At 38.5% G+C, this 17,225-nt stretch overlaps 2 protein-coding genes across 10 annotated transcripts in view; one reads left to right on the top strand and one right to left on the bottom strand.

Annotated features, from left to right (window-relative positions):
• Positions 1–2,149: 2,149 nt before the first annotated feature.
• Positions 2,150–13,234, top strand: DIMT1 (DIMT1 rRNA methyltransferase and ribosome maturation factor). Of its 3 annotated transcripts, XM_036845895.1 has the most exons (12): positions 2,154–2,373; positions 2,732–2,805; positions 3,949–4,035; positions 5,788–5,849; positions 5,934–6,027; positions 6,117–6,166; positions 7,893–8,016; positions 8,153–8,245; positions 9,084–9,148; positions 9,783–9,846; positions 11,085–11,191; positions 12,692–13,234. In XM_036845895.1, exons 1-12 carry the CDS (start codon positions 2,295–2,297, stop codon positions 12,732–12,734), a joined length of 942 nt encoding a protein of 313 aa, XP_036701790.1. In that variant the 5' UTR covers positions 2,154–2,294; the 3' UTR covers positions 12,735–13,234. The 3 variants fall into 3 exon arrangements, with proteins under 3 accessions (XP_036701789.1, XP_036701791.1, XP_036701790.1); XM_036845896.1 differs by lacking the exon at positions 11,085–11,191 and having other exon boundaries at positions 2,153–2,373; positions 12,692–12,949; XM_036845894.1 differs by lacking the exons at positions 11,085–11,191; positions 12,692–13,234 and having other exon boundaries at positions 2,150–2,373; positions 9,783–11,024.
• KIF2A (kinesin family member 2A) overlaps positions 12,884–17,225 on the bottom strand; it is a 68,459-nt gene continuing 64,117 nt past the window's right edge. For 5 of the 7 annotated variants that reach the window (XM_036845886.1, XM_036845888.1, XM_036845887.1 and 2 more), the window contains one exon: positions 12,884–16,108. In XM_036845886.1, the coding sequence (XP_036701781.1) occupies positions 16,023–16,108 (86 nt within the window). In that variant the 3' untranslated portion in view covers positions 12,884–16,022. The remainder of the gene's footprint in view (positions 16,109–17,225) is intronic. The other 2 variants (XM_036845891.1, XM_036845892.1) reach the window with 1 other exon arrangement.

Here is a 17,225-nt window from a genome sequence, read left to right as displayed (position 1 = left end):
GTGCAGTGGTTAAGACTCCGCCTGCCAATGCAGGGGACAAGGGTTTGATCCTTAGTCCAGAAAGATCCCACATGCCGTGTAGTAACAAAGCCCATGTGCCGCAACTACGGAGCCCACGCGCCACAACAACTGAAGCCCACGCGCCTAGAGCCCGTGCTCTGCATTAAGAGAAGCCACTGCAATGAGAAGCCTGTGCACTGCAATGAAGACCCAACACAGCAGAAAGAAAGGAAGGAAGGAAGAAAGGGAGAAAGGTGACAGAACTAAGGAAACTAGGCAATTTCACTGTAATAAATAACAAATATTAAAAAAAAAAAAAAAGAAAAAGCAAGGTTTTCTGCTGAGAAGGAGCTGGGGAGGTCGTAGGGCAGGAGGCCTGAGAAGAATTAAGATTTGAAGATCCTTTATGGAGAATGGGAGAGGAAGATTAGAGGGAGTTCAAGAAGAGCTGGCTAGGCAGGGTTCAGAATACAGCTAAATGTGGAGCCCGTGAATGTCTCCTATAGGTACTGTTGTGTGAGCTCCGGCAGTTCTCACAGCTGGAGAGGAGCAGAGAGGGCAAATGGTTATTTTGATTCCCAGTGACCACCATTGCTCCTTGGGATAACATTTGAGGCCCTTCACCATAAGTTTCTATTTACATTACCTGTTTACTTCTCAGCTACACCAAGTTTCTTTTTCTTCCTTAAATACCCTATATCTTGACCTTGTTAGTACCGTTCCCTTTGAATTCTCAAACTTTCCCTGGATAATTTTTGGTTCTCTTTTAATGATTCAGCTCAAATATTATATTTTGAAAATGTTCCCCAGTTTCCTCAAGTATTAGCCATAGTGCTAAGGTCATGCCTCTTTTAAAGCACACTGTCTTTGGAATACAGACCATCTTGAATACAGGTTCAAGATGCAGCTGTCATTTACTGTGTGATCTTGAGCAAGATATTTAACATTTTTTTTTGTCCTTCAGTTTCCTCATCTGTAAAATGAACACAATGATAAGCCCCTATTTTAGAGAACTGTTTGAAATGGTGAAATAAGATATCAGCAAATGGTGCTATGTCTTCCTCTCTTGATAGAAATTTCTTTAAAAGCAGGAATCAGGTCATGTTCATTTTTAAATTCCTAACATTTGACAAAGTGCCTGGCACACTGTAGATTCTCCAGAATTGTGGAATAAATTAATGATCAATGGAATTACAGAGGTAGTTGAAGATGCTACTAGGGTATACAATTTCTTTTTCCTAAATTAGAATTACAGCAAAGAAAGAGCAAGGCTTGTGAATGCTCACAATCAATTGTGCAGGAAAGAAAGTCAGCTTTGATAAAAACAGAAAAAGATTGTTTCTTCAAGGAAATAAGTTACACACAGAAACATTAAAAACTGAGAACCATTACACTGGCAGGCAAAATAGACATGGACATTGTATTCATGGAACTTACAGTCGGATACATTGTCCTATCACAATACCCAATGCATAACAACTACCACATTTACAGAGTTTCGGACTTTTTGTCTAACTCTCTCAGTAGAATAAACTTTGAGAAGAGCAGTTTCCCATTTAACTCTGAATCTCTAGCACCCAATAGTGTTTAATACACAGCGAGAGCTCAATATGGAAAAGTTTAGGAAATTAATGACGTGGCACAGAAGGAAGCGAAGGAACTAGTAGCTCTAGTGGAATTAGACAATTACATTCTCAGAGTTACTTTCCACAACTCAAGCAGCGGAGAACTCACTCCCCTAGAGGAGCAAGCTCCTCTTCCCAAGTTCCTGGGATTCTCACCCCACGATCGGCTGGGAAACAGGAGCGAGGCACGTGACAAAAAGAAACCTTCTTTGGATTTCAGCGATTCCAGAACCTGGCCTGATGAAGCATCCACAGGCCTAACTGCGTTATATAACTTAAACTTCCCCCACAACCTTCAGGTACCACACCAAAACCTATTTAACCCATTCGGTGTGGGTAGGGGCGAGGCCCCGCCCCCGATTCCAAATTAGCCAATCCAAACTGCCAGAATCGGTAGCGCGGTGTCTTCTGGGATCTGTAGGCTTCCGAGGCCAGGCTCTCTCCCAGCTTATGACTTCAATTCCCGGCGGCCACAGGGACCCAAGGTCGGCCATCTTTCTGGGGGCGCACCAAGGAGCAAACCAGTGGGCGGGTCCTCGCCCCTCCCCGAAGTGGCCAGGACCTGTGCTGTTGGTGCGGGCCGGCGATTCCCACGTGGTGCGGTGACTCGCGGTTGTAGCCTCCGGTCCTCTCTAACTTCCCCGGCCTGTGTGCCCGCTGCCTGCAGAGATGCCGAAGATCAAGTCAGGGGCGAGCGGCCGGTGCCGCGAACGGCAACAACAACGCCGGGAGCTGAAGAGCGGAGGAGGTGGGGACAGCCGGGAGGGAGCTGGGGTCCGTCGGGTTGGGTCTTCCGGCAGGACCGAACCCGGGGCGCGGACGGAGTTCTGGGCCGGGACAGTGAGACCAGGCGTGGCCCGCGCTCTGGGAGCCGCGCAAGTCTCGGGTTTCCCGGAGCGCCGGCCGCAGGCCCGGCGCGCAGCCTCTGGCTTCCTTTCCAGCAGAAGGGGTGAACTGAAACAGTCTGTCATCCCGGCTCCAAGCGTGACGTTTGGTGGCTCTTGTTGGCGCACATACTTTCCCCCAACTATCCTACTTTCTTCTCTGGGATGGTCCAATATTTGATTTTAGTTGGGAAATTAAGGCTATTTCATGTTTTCTTCCAGGACTCACGTTCAACACGGGGATTGGGCAGCACGTTTTGAAAAATCCTCTCATTGTTAACAGCATTATCGATAAGGTGGGTGTGGAAGAGGAGAGAGAGAGAGTTATTGGGTTACTGATTTTATTCTTCGGAATATCTGAGCACAGAAAGGATGCCTGGCACAAAATAGATGCTGTATAAATACTTGCTGAATGAATTGAGGAACTGTGTAGGATTCACAAGCTGTCTTCAATATGATTTGCTTCCTTCTGTGGGTCTCGGCTTCTCCTGGCTCCAAATTCTTTTATCTTTCTGTAGATTATTTACTTCTTAGCTTGACATTTCTACTTGTTCGGTTCCAGATTATTATTCTTTTATTCCCAATCACTTTTTCTAGGCACCATCTATCACTGTTAGTTTTTATTTACTCCAGACCCTAAAAGTATGTCTAAACAGACACCTTTGGAAGTTTGTTCCCCAGAGAAACCTATATGGTATAAGCCAATGCCACATATAAACTCTTTGGAGTATTCTTCCTGTATGGGTTATTGATGTTCTCTTATTGTTTTGGATGATTGGGTGCTAGGACAAGAAGCACAGGTGGTGCAGATTACTTTCATGGTTGCAAAGGAAGCATTCTGGAGCTGTAGAAAGAACATTACATAGAGAATCTCGACTTAGTGTCGTTTACAAAATGAGAGTTGGCCTAGCTTTTTAACCTTTTTGGCTCATGGATTCCTTTGAGCATCTGATGAAAGCTATGAACTGCAGCTGTGTGCATACAGACACCAAGTTTTGTGTACAATTTCTGGATACTCCTGCATCCCTGAAACCATACATGGATGTAGAATTGAGAAATACTGGTACAACGTGTTATGGTTTTCAGGCAAGGTCATCATTTTGACCTTTCCAGTTTGAACTTGGTGATAACAGAGTTGGTAACAAGATGCTGTTGGAATCATTTCAAAGGTAGAAAGCAGAATGCCACTCTCAGAAAGAACTACTATTCCTGCTTTTCTGACTCCTAACCATTGCCCCAAGTTAGGAGAGGTGTTAGATTTCCAGTTGCACCTAATGTTAATGAGATAATTTTTGTTAAGCACATAGATCATGAAGGAATCTCCTAAAAAGGGAGTCAGGATAAGATCTCACTGAGCACTTTTGAGTAAAGATATTCAGATGTAAATTAAATTATTACAGATGTGCCTGTAAAGCTAAAGTGGTTGTGCTTGCTTGTAGGCTGCCTTAAGACCAACGGATGTGGTGCTGGAAGTTGGACCTGGAACTGGCAATATGACTGTAAAGTTGCTAGAAAAGGCAAAAAAGGTAAAAAGAGGATTTAGTGTTTGGTATCAGAAATTACTATGTGAGCAAGCTCAGGTGGCTTACAGATCTATTTAATTAATTGCTCCTTTGCTAGAAACTTTATCTTAGAAAATATGAGCGAACTGGGTGAAGGGGGTCAAAAGGTACCAACTTCCAGTTATAAAATAAGTGAGTCGTGGGATGTAATGGACATCATGGTGACTGTAGTTAACAGTACTGTGTAGTATATTTGAAAGTTGCTAAAGAGAGTAAAAATTCTCATCACAAGAAAATAAGATTGTAATTATGTGGTCATGAATGTTACATATATCTAATCATTATGTTGTACACCTGAAACTAATGTAATGTTATATGTCAATTATATCTCAGTTTTTAAAAATGGATTAAAAGAAAAAGAAAATATGGGGTATATCAATCAGGAAAACAAACCACATTGGATATTTCAATACAGGGAATTTAATATAGGGAATTGGTTACATGGTTATTAGAGGACTAAGAGAAAAAATGGGAACACTGAGGTAACCCAATAGTAGTAATTACAAAGAGCAGCTACCACCTCTAGGCTCAGGGGAACAAAGCACAGCAATTGGAGTTATTGGAACTTAGGACTTTGGAGGAGATCTAGCACAGGCCTCTGAGATTAGGGTGTCACCTGGCCACTGCTGGTACCTTCTTTGTCTCTTGGCTTACCTAGTTCCAGTTACATTGGACCACTGTTGTGTCTTCTGGTGGAAGCAGGCAACACATTTTAAAGAACCTATCTGAAGAGAGCTCAATGAAGAGACCATTGACAAAATGTGGGAATGTTAAGGGAACCAGTAAACATTAGTGAAAAACCTAGGGACTAGCAACAGCAGGAAGTAGTTACTATCCAAAGACCTCAAGGGGCAAGAGGAGGGAAGTGTGTTACCGGAGCCCAAGTAAGAGCAGGAGCCATCAAACAGGGGCCACTCATAGCAGAACACAGCCGCTGCCAAAACTTGTGCAAGGCACGGGCAGACATTGGGAAATACTCAGCGTTGCCCTTTGCACCGGTAATGCCTTTCATCAGGCCATTGCCTTTCAGTAGTCAATCCCAACCAGAAGTCAAAGGGCAATGGAGCTGAACTGTATCACCCTACAGGCACAGAGAAAGCTGGAGAATGGACCTGGGAGCTAAACAGACTAAACGGCACATATATCTACTCTGTAGATGTGGTCTTCCTGGAAGTCAGTAAAACCTCAGCTTATATTGAAATAAAATTAAAATTTTAGCCTATCTGGTATCCCTTTTCATTTACTTGAGAAGTTATCTGTGCCGTATGTTCTGGATCTTAGTAGGTGAGAGAAGTGATATATTCATTCCAGGAGCAGTTGCTTTGTGTGCTTCTGAGAACATTTACTACAAAGACATACTGTGTATTTTTTTCGTCATCAGTTGCGTTACAAAGCGTGGAGCCATATGAGCACAATAATTCTGTCAATTATTTGGGTAGAACGCTCACATAGTCTGGTTGTCTACTTTTCTGGGTGGTGTTTTTGTTGTTGTTCCCTTAACCCCATTCCCACATTTTGTAAATACTCTCTTCATTAAATTCTTTTAAATAAGTTCTTTAAAATATGCTGGTAGAGTACAATTGAAGGAATATTGATGGTAGAATTGGGAAAAGGAGTTTAATTCATTTAAATCATGTAAGAGTTTCCATTGAGATAACAGGAAAAGATTTATACTCCATAATTAACCTAAAAAAAATTTTTTTTTTTTGAATTTAGGTAATCGCCTGTGAACTTGACCTAAGGCTAGTAGCTGAACTTCACAAAAGAGTTCAGGGCACGTGAGTATACATAATAGAATTAAAGTGCATTTCAGTCTCATGAAACAATATTCTTTCTAATTGCTTTTCTTTTCTTATTATCAGGCCTCTGGCCAGCAAACTTCAAGTAATGGTGGGTGATGTGTTGAAAACAGATTTGCCATTTTTTGATGCTTGTGTGGCAAATTTGCCTTATCAGGTATGTTTTCAAAATGTAGGGAACATTATATATACTAAATTGTTTTCTGGTGTGTCTTTCCCAGAACTAACTAGTTAATTCTCTTACAGATCTCTTCTCCTTTTGTCTTCAAGCTGTTGCTGCACCGACCTTTTTTCAGGTTTGTGACAAGAAGAACAAAGTTACTGCCAAATCTTAGGAAAATTGACAGTTTAGGCCATGAACACAGACAGCCAAAGATTAAGGTTACTTAAGTTGAAAAACTACTGGAGCATTTGTTTTGTAGAAAATACCAATTTGTGTGCCGCTTTCTCTCTCTCTTCCTCTCTCTCTCTCTTTCTTTTTCAATTGCCAGTTATTTGGGGGAGGTGTGGTCTAAGTCCTGCTCCTGAGACCAGGTGGCCTTTCCCTATTTTCTCATGCTCTTGCCATTAGCCCAGGTCAAACTTTTTATTACCTTATGTCTAGATTCTTACAGTGGCCTCCTAACTGGTTTCTAGTACAATCTGTACCAGTAGTTTTCAAATCGCAGGTCAAAAACTCCTTAGAAGTTATAGAATAAATATAGTGAGCCATGACTGTCATTTTTTAAAAATTTATTTATTTTATTTATTTTATTTTTGGCTGCATTGGGTCTTCGTTGCTGCACGTGGACTTTCTCTGATTGTGGCGAACGGGGTCCACTCTTCGTTGTGGTGCGCGCACCTCTCATTGCGGTGGTTTCTCTTGTTGAGGAGCACAGGCTCTAGGCACATGGTCTTCAGCAGTTGTGGCACGTGGGCTCAGTAGTTGTGGCTCTCAGGCTCTAGAGCACAGGCTCAGCAGCTGTGGCACAGGGGCCCAGTTGCTCCATGGCATGTGGGATCTTCCCGGACCAGGGCTCGAACCCATGTCCCCTGCATTGGCAGACGGACTCTTAACCACTGCGCCACCGGGGAAGCCCCGTGACTGTCATTTAGAAAAAAATGACATGGAATAGAATATATCAGAGGGCATTCAGCGCATGTCATTATAGTTGATTAGTTATAGTTGAGGTGATTATAGTTTCATGAAACTTTTTGTTTGAGTTCCCTAAACATATATACATAGAGATATTTGTGGCAGGTGTTGCAACGTCAAATGTATTTCTTAGTGTGACTTATTGTCAAAAAAGTTTGAAAGTCAAATCCCAGCTTTGAAGATGCTCTTCTCCTGTTCAGGAGCCTCCCCCTTGCTTGCTGAATAAAAAGTCCACTTTCCTTAACCTGTTAAATCAGGAGGACACTGATGTCACCACCTGCCTCAGCTCTTCCAGAGGGATGTTTACCGCCCCATGAATACAGTTCGGCTACTGAACCAGTTTTGTTTGTTTGGGTTTTGTTTTGTTTTTTAAAATATTTATTTATTTATTTGGTTGTGTCGGGTCCTAGTTGAGGCACATGAGATCTTTCGTTGTGGCATCTGGGTGCCAGAGCATGCAGGCTTAGTTGCCCCGTGGCACAGTGGGACCTTAGTTCCCCAGCCAGGGATCAAACCTGCGTCCCCTGTATTGGAAGGCAGATTCTTAACCACTGGACCACCAGGGAAGTCCCTGGGTTTTGTTTTCCTAGAGGGGCTTATGGACTAGTGCTGATCTGAAATACTTTCTCATCTGATCATTGAGGGCTTACATTTGCAAGGGGTTGGAGCTACGGCCATTACACAATGAAAAACAAAGGCAGCTGGATCATTTTGTGGTAATAAAGCTCAGGCTGAAAGTGTTCTCCTCCCTTCTGGCCAGCTGGACTAATTATTCACCCCAGATATTGCTTTGCTCTATTTCCCACTTAAGAAAAGTCATTGCAGTTAAAATACATTTATAGTTGAAAATGACCTTGTTCCTTATCCCTTTCTGCTGTCTTTTTCAGATGTGCTGTACTTATGTTTCAAAGAGAATTTGCTCTCCGACTGGTTGCAAAACCTGGAGATAAGTTATACTGCAGACTGTCAATTAATACACAGCTATTAGCACGTGTGGACCATCTAATGAAAGTACGTGACTGTTGTTGAAATAATGTGGCTTAACTCATCCTTGAGCATCTAGCTGTGCCTTCTGGGAGGAAAGCATATTTGATTACTATTTAAAGTTGTTTTTGAGCGGACTCCTTAAACATTTTCTGATTAATAGGTTGGAAAGAATAACTTCAGACCACCACCCAAGGTGGAATCCAGTGTTGTAAGGATAGAACCTAAGAATCCACCACCACCTATCAATTTTCAGGTGAGGTTAAAATAACTAGGTCATTCAGTAAGGGGAAAAAAAAGTCCAACCTGGAAGATGTGTGTCTGTAAGCAGCAGAAAGGTAATGAGTCAACCTAAATGTCTAAACAGGAGAATGTTAATTATACATCCCTGTGATGGAGTAGATGGAATTATTTGACACAAGATAGTTGTTGAGGCCCTCAAGAGCAAGGAAAATGTTTGCAAAAGGTAAAAAGATTAGAATGCCATTGCAATTTGCTGAAGATTATAGCTATGGAAAACATGTACCTATTTGAATAAGACATGGGAAACAAGATAAAATGAAAATAGTTGTGTTAAATAGTATGAGTAACACTTTTTAATCAAAATTCTAATTTCTGCCATTTAAAAAGAGAAGAAAGCCAGATGATTTGATGTAAAACCTTACTGCAATCACATGGGATAAAAACGTGATTGCTTATGTGGTCAGTAACTGGTGGCAGTGGAGTGGTTGTCAGTTATTCCTGCAAGGTTTACTTAGGTGTATTGCACAGGCTATATTCTAAATCATGTCTGTCTTGAGTTTTTTGAAAATGATACTTAGATTTAAATAAATGCCATGTTCTTTGTTCAGATGTGGAATATGTATTTTTTTTCTATTTTTAAAATTGAGGGTAAAATATTCAGTGGGGTGCACGGAAGTGTGAAAATCAAGTATGCATCTTACTTTTGCATATGTGTGCCAGCCAGATCAAGACATAGAACATTTTCTTCACTCCATCACTCTTTTCATTTTTATATATTAACACAAAATAATACCTAGTAGGTATAGGCAGGGTTTAATATTCTGTAAGAAAATATCCGTCTACTGTTTCAGGAATGGGATGGCCTAGTAAGGATCACCTTTGTTAGGAAAAACAAGACACTGTCTGCTGCATTTAAGTAAGTATTTTACTAATTTATGATATATGAGGGATCAGTGCTTCAGATACTGTGCTAAGTGCTAGAATTTGGTCCTTTTTCCTGAACAGATACCCTAAAGCATAAACATGATCCATGTCCAGACACATTTTATCTTCTTAATTTTGTACTTTGGGAGGCAGGAGAAGTTAACGAGGAAAAGTTCCTGGACTTGGGAATTAGATCAGGGGTTTTTTGCAAAATGGGAAAAAAACCAAAAACTGACCACACATCTGCCTAGTTTTTCCTTGGAAAGATGAGGTGATGATGGACCCCTTCCACATTTTTGAGATGCATGGCATTTTAACTTGGAAAAATATAACAGCAATTTGCGGCCCAAGGTCAAAAGAAAGGTAAAAGCCACAATGAAAAAAAATGTTTGTAGATGATGTTTTGTGGAGTCTAGAACTTCTTTAAGAATGTGAGAGATGTTTATCAGGACTTACTTTTTAAATATTAGTAGTTGCAATTATTTCAGAAGTTTAAATATTCAACAGCTTTTTTAGTTCCTTAATTTTGCCATATGGAACATAGATTTAATCATAATAAACTTAAAGGAAATTATTTATAATCTGATTTGGGAATAATAGTGATATCATGTCTTTATGTAATACAGGTCAAGTGCAGTGCAACAGCTACTGGAAAAAAACTACAGAATTCACTGTTCGGTCCATAATATTGTAAGCAGAAAATGTTTCTGTTGTTTCAATAATTTGTTGTGTTTTAAAATGTCCCTCTATTTCCTATTCTGTTTCATATATCATTACAAGATTCTTAATTTTGAACATTCCATAGGATCCTTAAAAGACAGTATGTCATGTCTAACTAGCACTAGAATTTGAATTCTAACAGGTCAGTGCTGCTATGTATTTTGCAGAACATATCTGAACACCCTTGAATACTCCATCCTCTTTTACTGAGTTTTTTTTTTTTTTTTGCCATAAAAAGATTCAGTTGAATCATAATTTTCTCAAAGTTTTAAGCTTGTGTAACTTACTCAGCTTAAAATAATTGTGTACCATGTGCTAGCCTTTGAATTGTGGCCGTCCCTTCTTGCTTGTTGCTTACATAGCAATTACAAATTTAAAGTTACTATTTTCTCAATCACTTTTTTTTAATACCCAGAAGTTGAAATAATTAGAACAAAGTATGAGATAAATAGCAGATTTCTGGTTGTGAACCTCATGTCTCTTTATTATCTGTGCAACATTTTAACTAGCTGTGTGTGTGAGCACACATAGACATATCCATATATAATGACTGTGATGTTTGATAACTTTTTAGTTCTTTCAAGCTAATTAAACGGAGCAGACAGATAAAAGCAAATTTCCTTTGTATTTTTTTATTCAGATCTTACATGGTTTAATGTACCACATTGCTACCTCCATTTTATGAATAAAGTCATTGAACATCTACCTACATAGGAAATGTTACGCTGGATTAAGAGAAGTTTTTAGATGAAAGATGTAAAGTATGACATATTCTCAAGGGTTGGAGAGGCCATCTATGAGAAAAACTTAACTAGCTGGTAAAATGAAATTTGTGCCAAGAATATGTTACTTTTAAAGAAGCAGCAATTGCTGTAAAATTTATTTTGTAGCTTTAGTTATTTTATGTGTTATGAAGTACTTTGTGACGCCTGAAACAACTATTTCAGAATTTCTAAGAAGAAAAAGGGCAATATACATGATTTAATTCATTCAAGGTCTTCTATGTATTTGGTATGTGCTAAAAAATCAACCACTTAACTAATGAGAGATCCAAGTCTTAATCTGCACAAACAGGCTTTCCAAAACTATCATGAACAGATAAGGTGACTGTTTATGACTTACTGAACTAAAAAAAAAAAAAAAAAAAAGAGTCAAGGTGACTTCATTAAAGATATGTTGTTCATTTATTCTGAATCTTATATTGATAGATAATACCAGAAGATTTCAGCATAGCAGATAAAATACAGCAAATCCTAACCAGCACAGGTTTTAGTGACAAGCGGGCCCGTTCCATGGACATAGATGATTTCATTAGGTAACTACATTTTCTTTTTCCTACATTTTTACATATCTTTACTGTGACACCTTCAGATGTAGAAATTTAAAGGCTTTTAAGTGGTATAAGGTGCTGCTACCTGGGAGTTATTGCATAGCACTTCCATGGTATGGAATAGTATTTGGTGTAGAAGACGGAGGCTAGTTAGCTGCAGCAGAATGAACACTTCCTATAAGAACAGTGGTGAAGAACAGTCCGAGCCTGGAGTAACCTCTGTGGCCATGTGTGTGGTGGTGTGCGTGCTCCTCCCCTCCAGCCCCCTCCCCCAACTCCCATTCATAGTTAGTCTTAACAGTTTGTCTCTTCAAAGTAGCCTGTAAGGTAAAAGAATCATAATATATACAGTTGGGTCTTTTTTCTTTATTGAGAATAGCTTTTACGTATGAAATAATATTAGTTACAATCATATCTGGTTATCATTTCTAACTGGTTCAGTAACTTATTTTGTGGACTGAGGCATAATTAACTGGGCAATGTAGACCGAAATTTGTTCTCCTTGGATTAAGCAAGTAAGTCTTAGGAAAGCAGAGTAAGGCGTCAAATTACCCAGGTAATTATTAACCTGTATTCATTGTTTTTAATCACTAACACTCTGATTTCCTAACTAATAAACCATAATTTTTTTCCTGTTTATCCAATTCATTTTTAAAGCTTCCATGGTCTAGAGGCTGATAAAAAAGAGGGTAGATTGTTATAAAAGTCATTGGTTTGACTTTTCTATGCTAGAAACACAGTTGTATGTAACTGAGACAAATGGCGCTTATATTTTATTGGCAGGCTAGCAGTACTACTGAGTCTTTATTAGATGTTAATCCTAGGAGTTGAACATTATTCATAAGTACCCATCTTCCTTTTTCAGATATCTTAAACCATCTCGATGGTTCTTATGGGGCCATTCTGAAAATAATCTCAGGCAGGTCTAAGTAGAAATATTTCATCTTATTTTCCTTCATTCTTATTAATCTTCTTCAAGGTTACTAAACATGCAGTTTGCTAACTAGGATCTAATAAGTACACAGGTATCCAGAGAGAAGCAGTGAGTATTTAATTTGAACCTCAGTAACAGTGAGCTCAGAGAGGAAGAATGGACACATGAGATTAGCCATTCATCTCTCTCCTGCCTCTAATTCCAGACAGCTTCACATTCACTTGCCAGGTTGAAATGGAAAAAAGGGCCAGTGTCCTCTTAGGCCAGGGATAGTGTAGGTCTAAGATCATTTTAGTTAAATTCATCATGCCTTAAGACATACAGGCTATGACAGAAGAGGCACCAAAATGATGTGGTTTTAACCAATATACATCTCATAAATTTAGTTGAAGAATAAAGTTTCTTTAATGACTAGTGTTAGGAGTGGGTGGGCTTCACAGGTTTGCTGATGTATTTGTGTTTTAGAATTCATGGTATAGGGACTATGTATGCACTGTTACTTGCTACAAACTAGCATTTCAATACCATCCCATTTTGGTTTCTTTTTTCAGATTGCTACATGGATTCAATGCAGAAGGTATCCATTTTTCTTAGGTATCTGCAGAAGAGAAGTTTCCAAACTCAACAAAGTGGAATTATATATTCTTAGTAATTTGAGAAGATGAACTATGCTTGGACACTATGTGCTTGACTATTTTTGATTTACTACTGTTGTCACCGTTTATTACTCTGAATTTTTAAGGAAGTAAGTCAATTCTAACTGTACAGGTTGTTTTTTTTTTTTTTTGGTTTTGGTTTGATTTTAATATATAACATAGGGCAGGGTCCAATTTATACATGATACTCTTCAAGTTTAAGAGCCGCAGACACGCACAACTTTACACTTAAAAGTTATTTCTAACAGTGTATTATATAAAGATGTTACACTAATATTTCCTATGTTATATATTACTGTGAGAACCTTTTTTTAGGATTTTAGCTCTTTAGGCCTTTGTTCTTCAAGTCATAAGAAAGTTAAAATATGCTTAATTTAGTCACATATTCCCCATACCATTTCTTCTTGTTATTCATGTGTACAGTAAAGCAATTGTTTCCTTGTTTCCTAAAATGTTATTTTGCTTCTCTCATTCTTTCTCTGTTTATCCTATATAATTTCTATCACTGCCTACCCCTTTAGCAATCCTGCAGCATAATAGGCTAAGGTTCTAGGTAAGCCTGAGTCTGCTACTGCCACCACATGGTGCCAGGCATATTACTTCTGGGCATTCCTTACTTGTAAATGAGGATGCTCAACTAGAATGAAATGAACTATAAGATTGTATGTTTTTTCTTGGGAGATAGTCATAGATTTAAAATTTCAAAGGATTTTATAAATCAACACTGGCTTTAAAGTTAAAATCCAAATTATTTTAACAGAGGTACACTGAGTGAACCTAGAAGGAAAGATAGGTTGTTTGCATAAACAGATTTTTTAGAAATCTGGCTTCAAAGTGATACATTAAAACATTCCTATATAACTAAAATCTTGTATATTTTTAGTTAATTATTAATAGGGATATCAGCTTTCAAGTCTGAGAAAGTAAAGAATGTTTAATCCAGATCCAAAAAATTTAAGTTATTCTTTAAATAATAACTGCACAAAGCCACTTTTGTTACATAAATACTACGTAAACTTAAGAGTAGGTTTTTTTAATCTCACAAAACTACTTAATTAGCAAAGTTCACTTGCACCATCTCTATCCTTAAAGGAAAATCTAAATTTAAGATTGAATTCAGCTTTCCCTCTTATTTCCCTGTCCTCCTATGGACTGCTGAGTTTTAGTCCCTTTTATAACCTTCAGATTTCCCTATCTGTAAAACTGAAGGAATGGATTATACTACCAAGATCTTTTCTGGTACGGATTTTTAATATACCTTGAATACTAACCAGAATGAAGCCATTATAGTATAAGGCAGTACATTTCATATTGAGGAGACCTTCCAGAGATAGTACCCTTCTAATTTAAATAATAAATTAAGACTAATCTGTTGTGCTTTAAAATGAGTAAATTCACATATCTCTTTATGTCCTTTGAAGATCGGTTAGGCTCAGAAACTACCTTTTTAAACAGCCTCTGTAAGGTCAATAGTAACAGCTCTCCATTCTTCCTCTTCTCCTTGAAATAAACACAAATAGAACATACCTTACAGCTGCAAGAAAACCTGAGTCCCTTCCAAAACAAAGGTGATTGATTGTATTGAAGTAAACTGTCTCGAAAACTCATTCCATAGATTTAATAATAAGCACACTGTGAAAATCTACACTTGCTCTAGATTTCAAGTTTACAGAGGAGCTTTTCACCATGGCGTTAGGATTTCCCACAGCGACCTTCTGAGTTCTGTGGACAGTGAAGTAGGGAATCTGGCTCATGTGACTCTATTCATAGCTTCCCATTAGCCCATATGAATGAGCTGGTAGTTCCCTAGAGTAAATCAAAACAAGACACCCTTGGGAGACTTTTTGTTGTTGTTAATGTACTCCTAGACACTATCCTGGGAACTGAGGGAAAACTCCTAGAGAGATATATAAATCTTCTAACAAAATATTTACATGAAAAGTGGCCAGTTTTCTTCCTTGGAATAGCAATCTGTAAAAATAAGTGCCACTATTTAAAAAGCAGCATGCCCTAGATGAACTGATGATTGGTGAGAATTTAGTGATTCTCATCAAATAATGGTGAAACATCATACATTAGGTAATGGGTGGAGCTTGGGTCAGATCTGCCTTTTAAGGCAAAGTCATCTCTTTCTTAGCTTAAATTCTTTTTCAAGAGAGTTATGTACTGTCTATACTTGGCTTAAACTAACAGTTCTATTATGGACTACTTTCAACGTACATGTACATATTCATGCATCAGAAGCCAATTTCCTTTAACAGTACCATTTAAAAGGTACATTTTGGGGTGCTAATGGACACTTCAACTTAAGTAATGGTATTGGTAAAGATCAAATTGCACTATTAGTCTTGTTAATACCACACTGGAACACACACTGCATATATATGTATTATCCTAAGATAAAACTCTTTTCAGAATTTCATTACTTTTTATTATACACCAGCTAGTTTATATTTTAGTTCTTTACAAAGAAAATGCTAAGAAAATTATAACCACATGTTATATGGTTTTAAAATCATAATTCCAGATATTTTTACATATAAGATGGAATGGTCCAGCAGCTATGTCCACTGTCACAGACTTTAGTTCCATTCAATGATATGGCACATCCTGCAAATCTAGTCACACACACAAAATGTCTCAATTACAGTAAAAATGTACACACAATAAAGGTAATTTACAATGACAAATAAGGAATGTAATTTATCTTGGCTGTGCTTCAGAAATTTAGGGTCAGTAGCCTTAGTCAAGGCACAAAGCAGGAAGAGGTGAGCACAGCTGTTTCTAGAAGTGGGCAAGGTATGTACAATCACTGATGAGGTATGCATGCACGCAAAGGATTTAAAACTGCTCAGTCTTGCTATGAAAATTGAACTGAGTTAAAAGGAAATGCTGTGGCTTCCCCCTACTATTCACCTCTGGATCAAGTCCACAATCTTACTTCATCATACAGAAAATAAAATTGGCAAGGAACTTCAAAAGTAAATCACTATGTGGGTAAATGAAACAAAATGCTTCACTATTCCCAAGCCTCGGCTGTGCCTCCTGGACTAGAAGCATCCTGTAGACAAAGGAGTGTTTCACAAAACTGAAATGTCATTCAGGTTGAAGGGACAAGACATTTCCCACAGACACTTAAAATTTCAAACTTTCGAATGGCCCTTACAGCTGAACCATTGTATGTTACAGTAGCGAGGGTGGGAATCCTTTAGCAGCAAATGCTGATTTAAAGGGCACGGGGTCTCTTCGGGTTGATTTGCTTGCTGGCCTGTTCTTCCTCTTGTAGAGCTGCACGAAAAGATTTCACTTTATCTTGGAAAAAGAAAAGAACAAGGGAATAAGTTTTGCATTACATGCAATGCAGCACACAACTTTATGGGTCCTATCAAATCAGCTCCCTTATTAACTCAGGATTTTTCCTTCTTTGTTGTCCAGAAACTCAGAACAGTGCTCAACTGTAGCAGCAGACTCATTAGATTCCTGGAAATACTTGTAGTTTTTTGTTTGTTATCTTCAACAGATTTCTGTTCTATTTGGCACATTTTACAGCATTCAATTTTAATTTATTTTAATTCCTTTTTGCAGTGTAAAGAGGCTATATATGTGTGTAAAGTAGACATTTCTTCTCTCAAAATTAGAAAATGTCTACTCCCAATTCCTATATTACCTTTTTAAGCTATGAAATTTTAAGATTATTTGAATTTTTAAGAAGACATGTCATTTTTTCCTTATCAGGGATTGCAAAAGGGCATGATGGGGAAGGGAAATTACAGGACATACATTTCTTGGCCTTACAATTCTGTCCTACTGTCTATCGTGTACTGATTCAGTCACTTAAGAGTAAGAAATACGTAAGTAAAAATTGGAGGAGGCAAATAATAGCTGTGTGAAGATGAGAAATCTTTCTATAACAGTGGTTCTCAATTTGGGAGTGATTTTTGCTCCCCTCCCGGGGACATTTGGTAACGTCTACAGACATTTTTGATTGTCACATTGGGGTGGTACTACTGTCATCTAGTCAATAGAGACCAGGGATATTTGTAAGCATCGCACAATGCACAAGAGACAGCACCTTCCAACAGTTTCCCAACTTAAAATGTGCAAAGATTGTGGCTTTCAGAAAAAAGGAGAGATATAAAGTTGGAATCTCAATTTCTTTCCCCTCTTCCTAAGTAAAACGATGTTGAAAAAGTTGACTTTTCTGAAATTTAGAAAGGAATTTAAGGGGACTTCCCCGGTGGTCCAGTGGCTAAGAATCTGCCTTCCAATGCAGGGGACACGGGTTAGATCTCTGGTTGGGGAACTAAGATCCCACATGCCACAGGGCAACTAAGCCTGCACCGCAACTAGAGAGAAGCCCGCGTGCCGCAATGGAGACCCAGCACAGCCAAAATAATAAAAAAGAAAAAAGAAAGGAATTTAAGGACTG

The sequence above is a fragment of the Balaenoptera musculus genome, chromosome 3 (genome assembly GCF_009873245.2).
Source record: "Balaenoptera musculus isolate JJ_BM4_2016_0621 chromosome 3, mBalMus1.pri.v3, whole genome shotgun sequence".
Lineage (NCBI taxonomy): Eukaryota > Metazoa > Chordata > Mammalia > Artiodactyla > Balaenopteridae > Balaenoptera > Balaenoptera musculus.
The sequence above is the reverse complement of the archived record's forward strand: the minus strand, read 5'-3'. Positions and strand labels throughout refer to the sequence as shown.

What these genes read in the sequence shown, in the direction of transcription:
- DIMT1 (XM_036845894.1), top strand. Translation starts at nt 2,295, where the DNA reads ATGCCGAAGATCAAGTCAGGGGCGAGCGGCCGGTGCCGCGAACGGCAA. An exon ending in TGGCAAATTTGCCTTATCAG is followed by an intron (nt 6,028 to 6,116) that starts GTATGTTTTCAA and finishes ATTCTCTTACAG; the next exon opens with ATCTCTTCTCCTTTTGTCTT. An exon ending in CTGCACCGACCTTTTTTCAG is followed by an intron (nt 6,167 to 7,892) that starts GTTTGTGACAAG and finishes TGTCTTTTTCAG; the next exon opens with ATGTGCTGTACTTATGTTTC.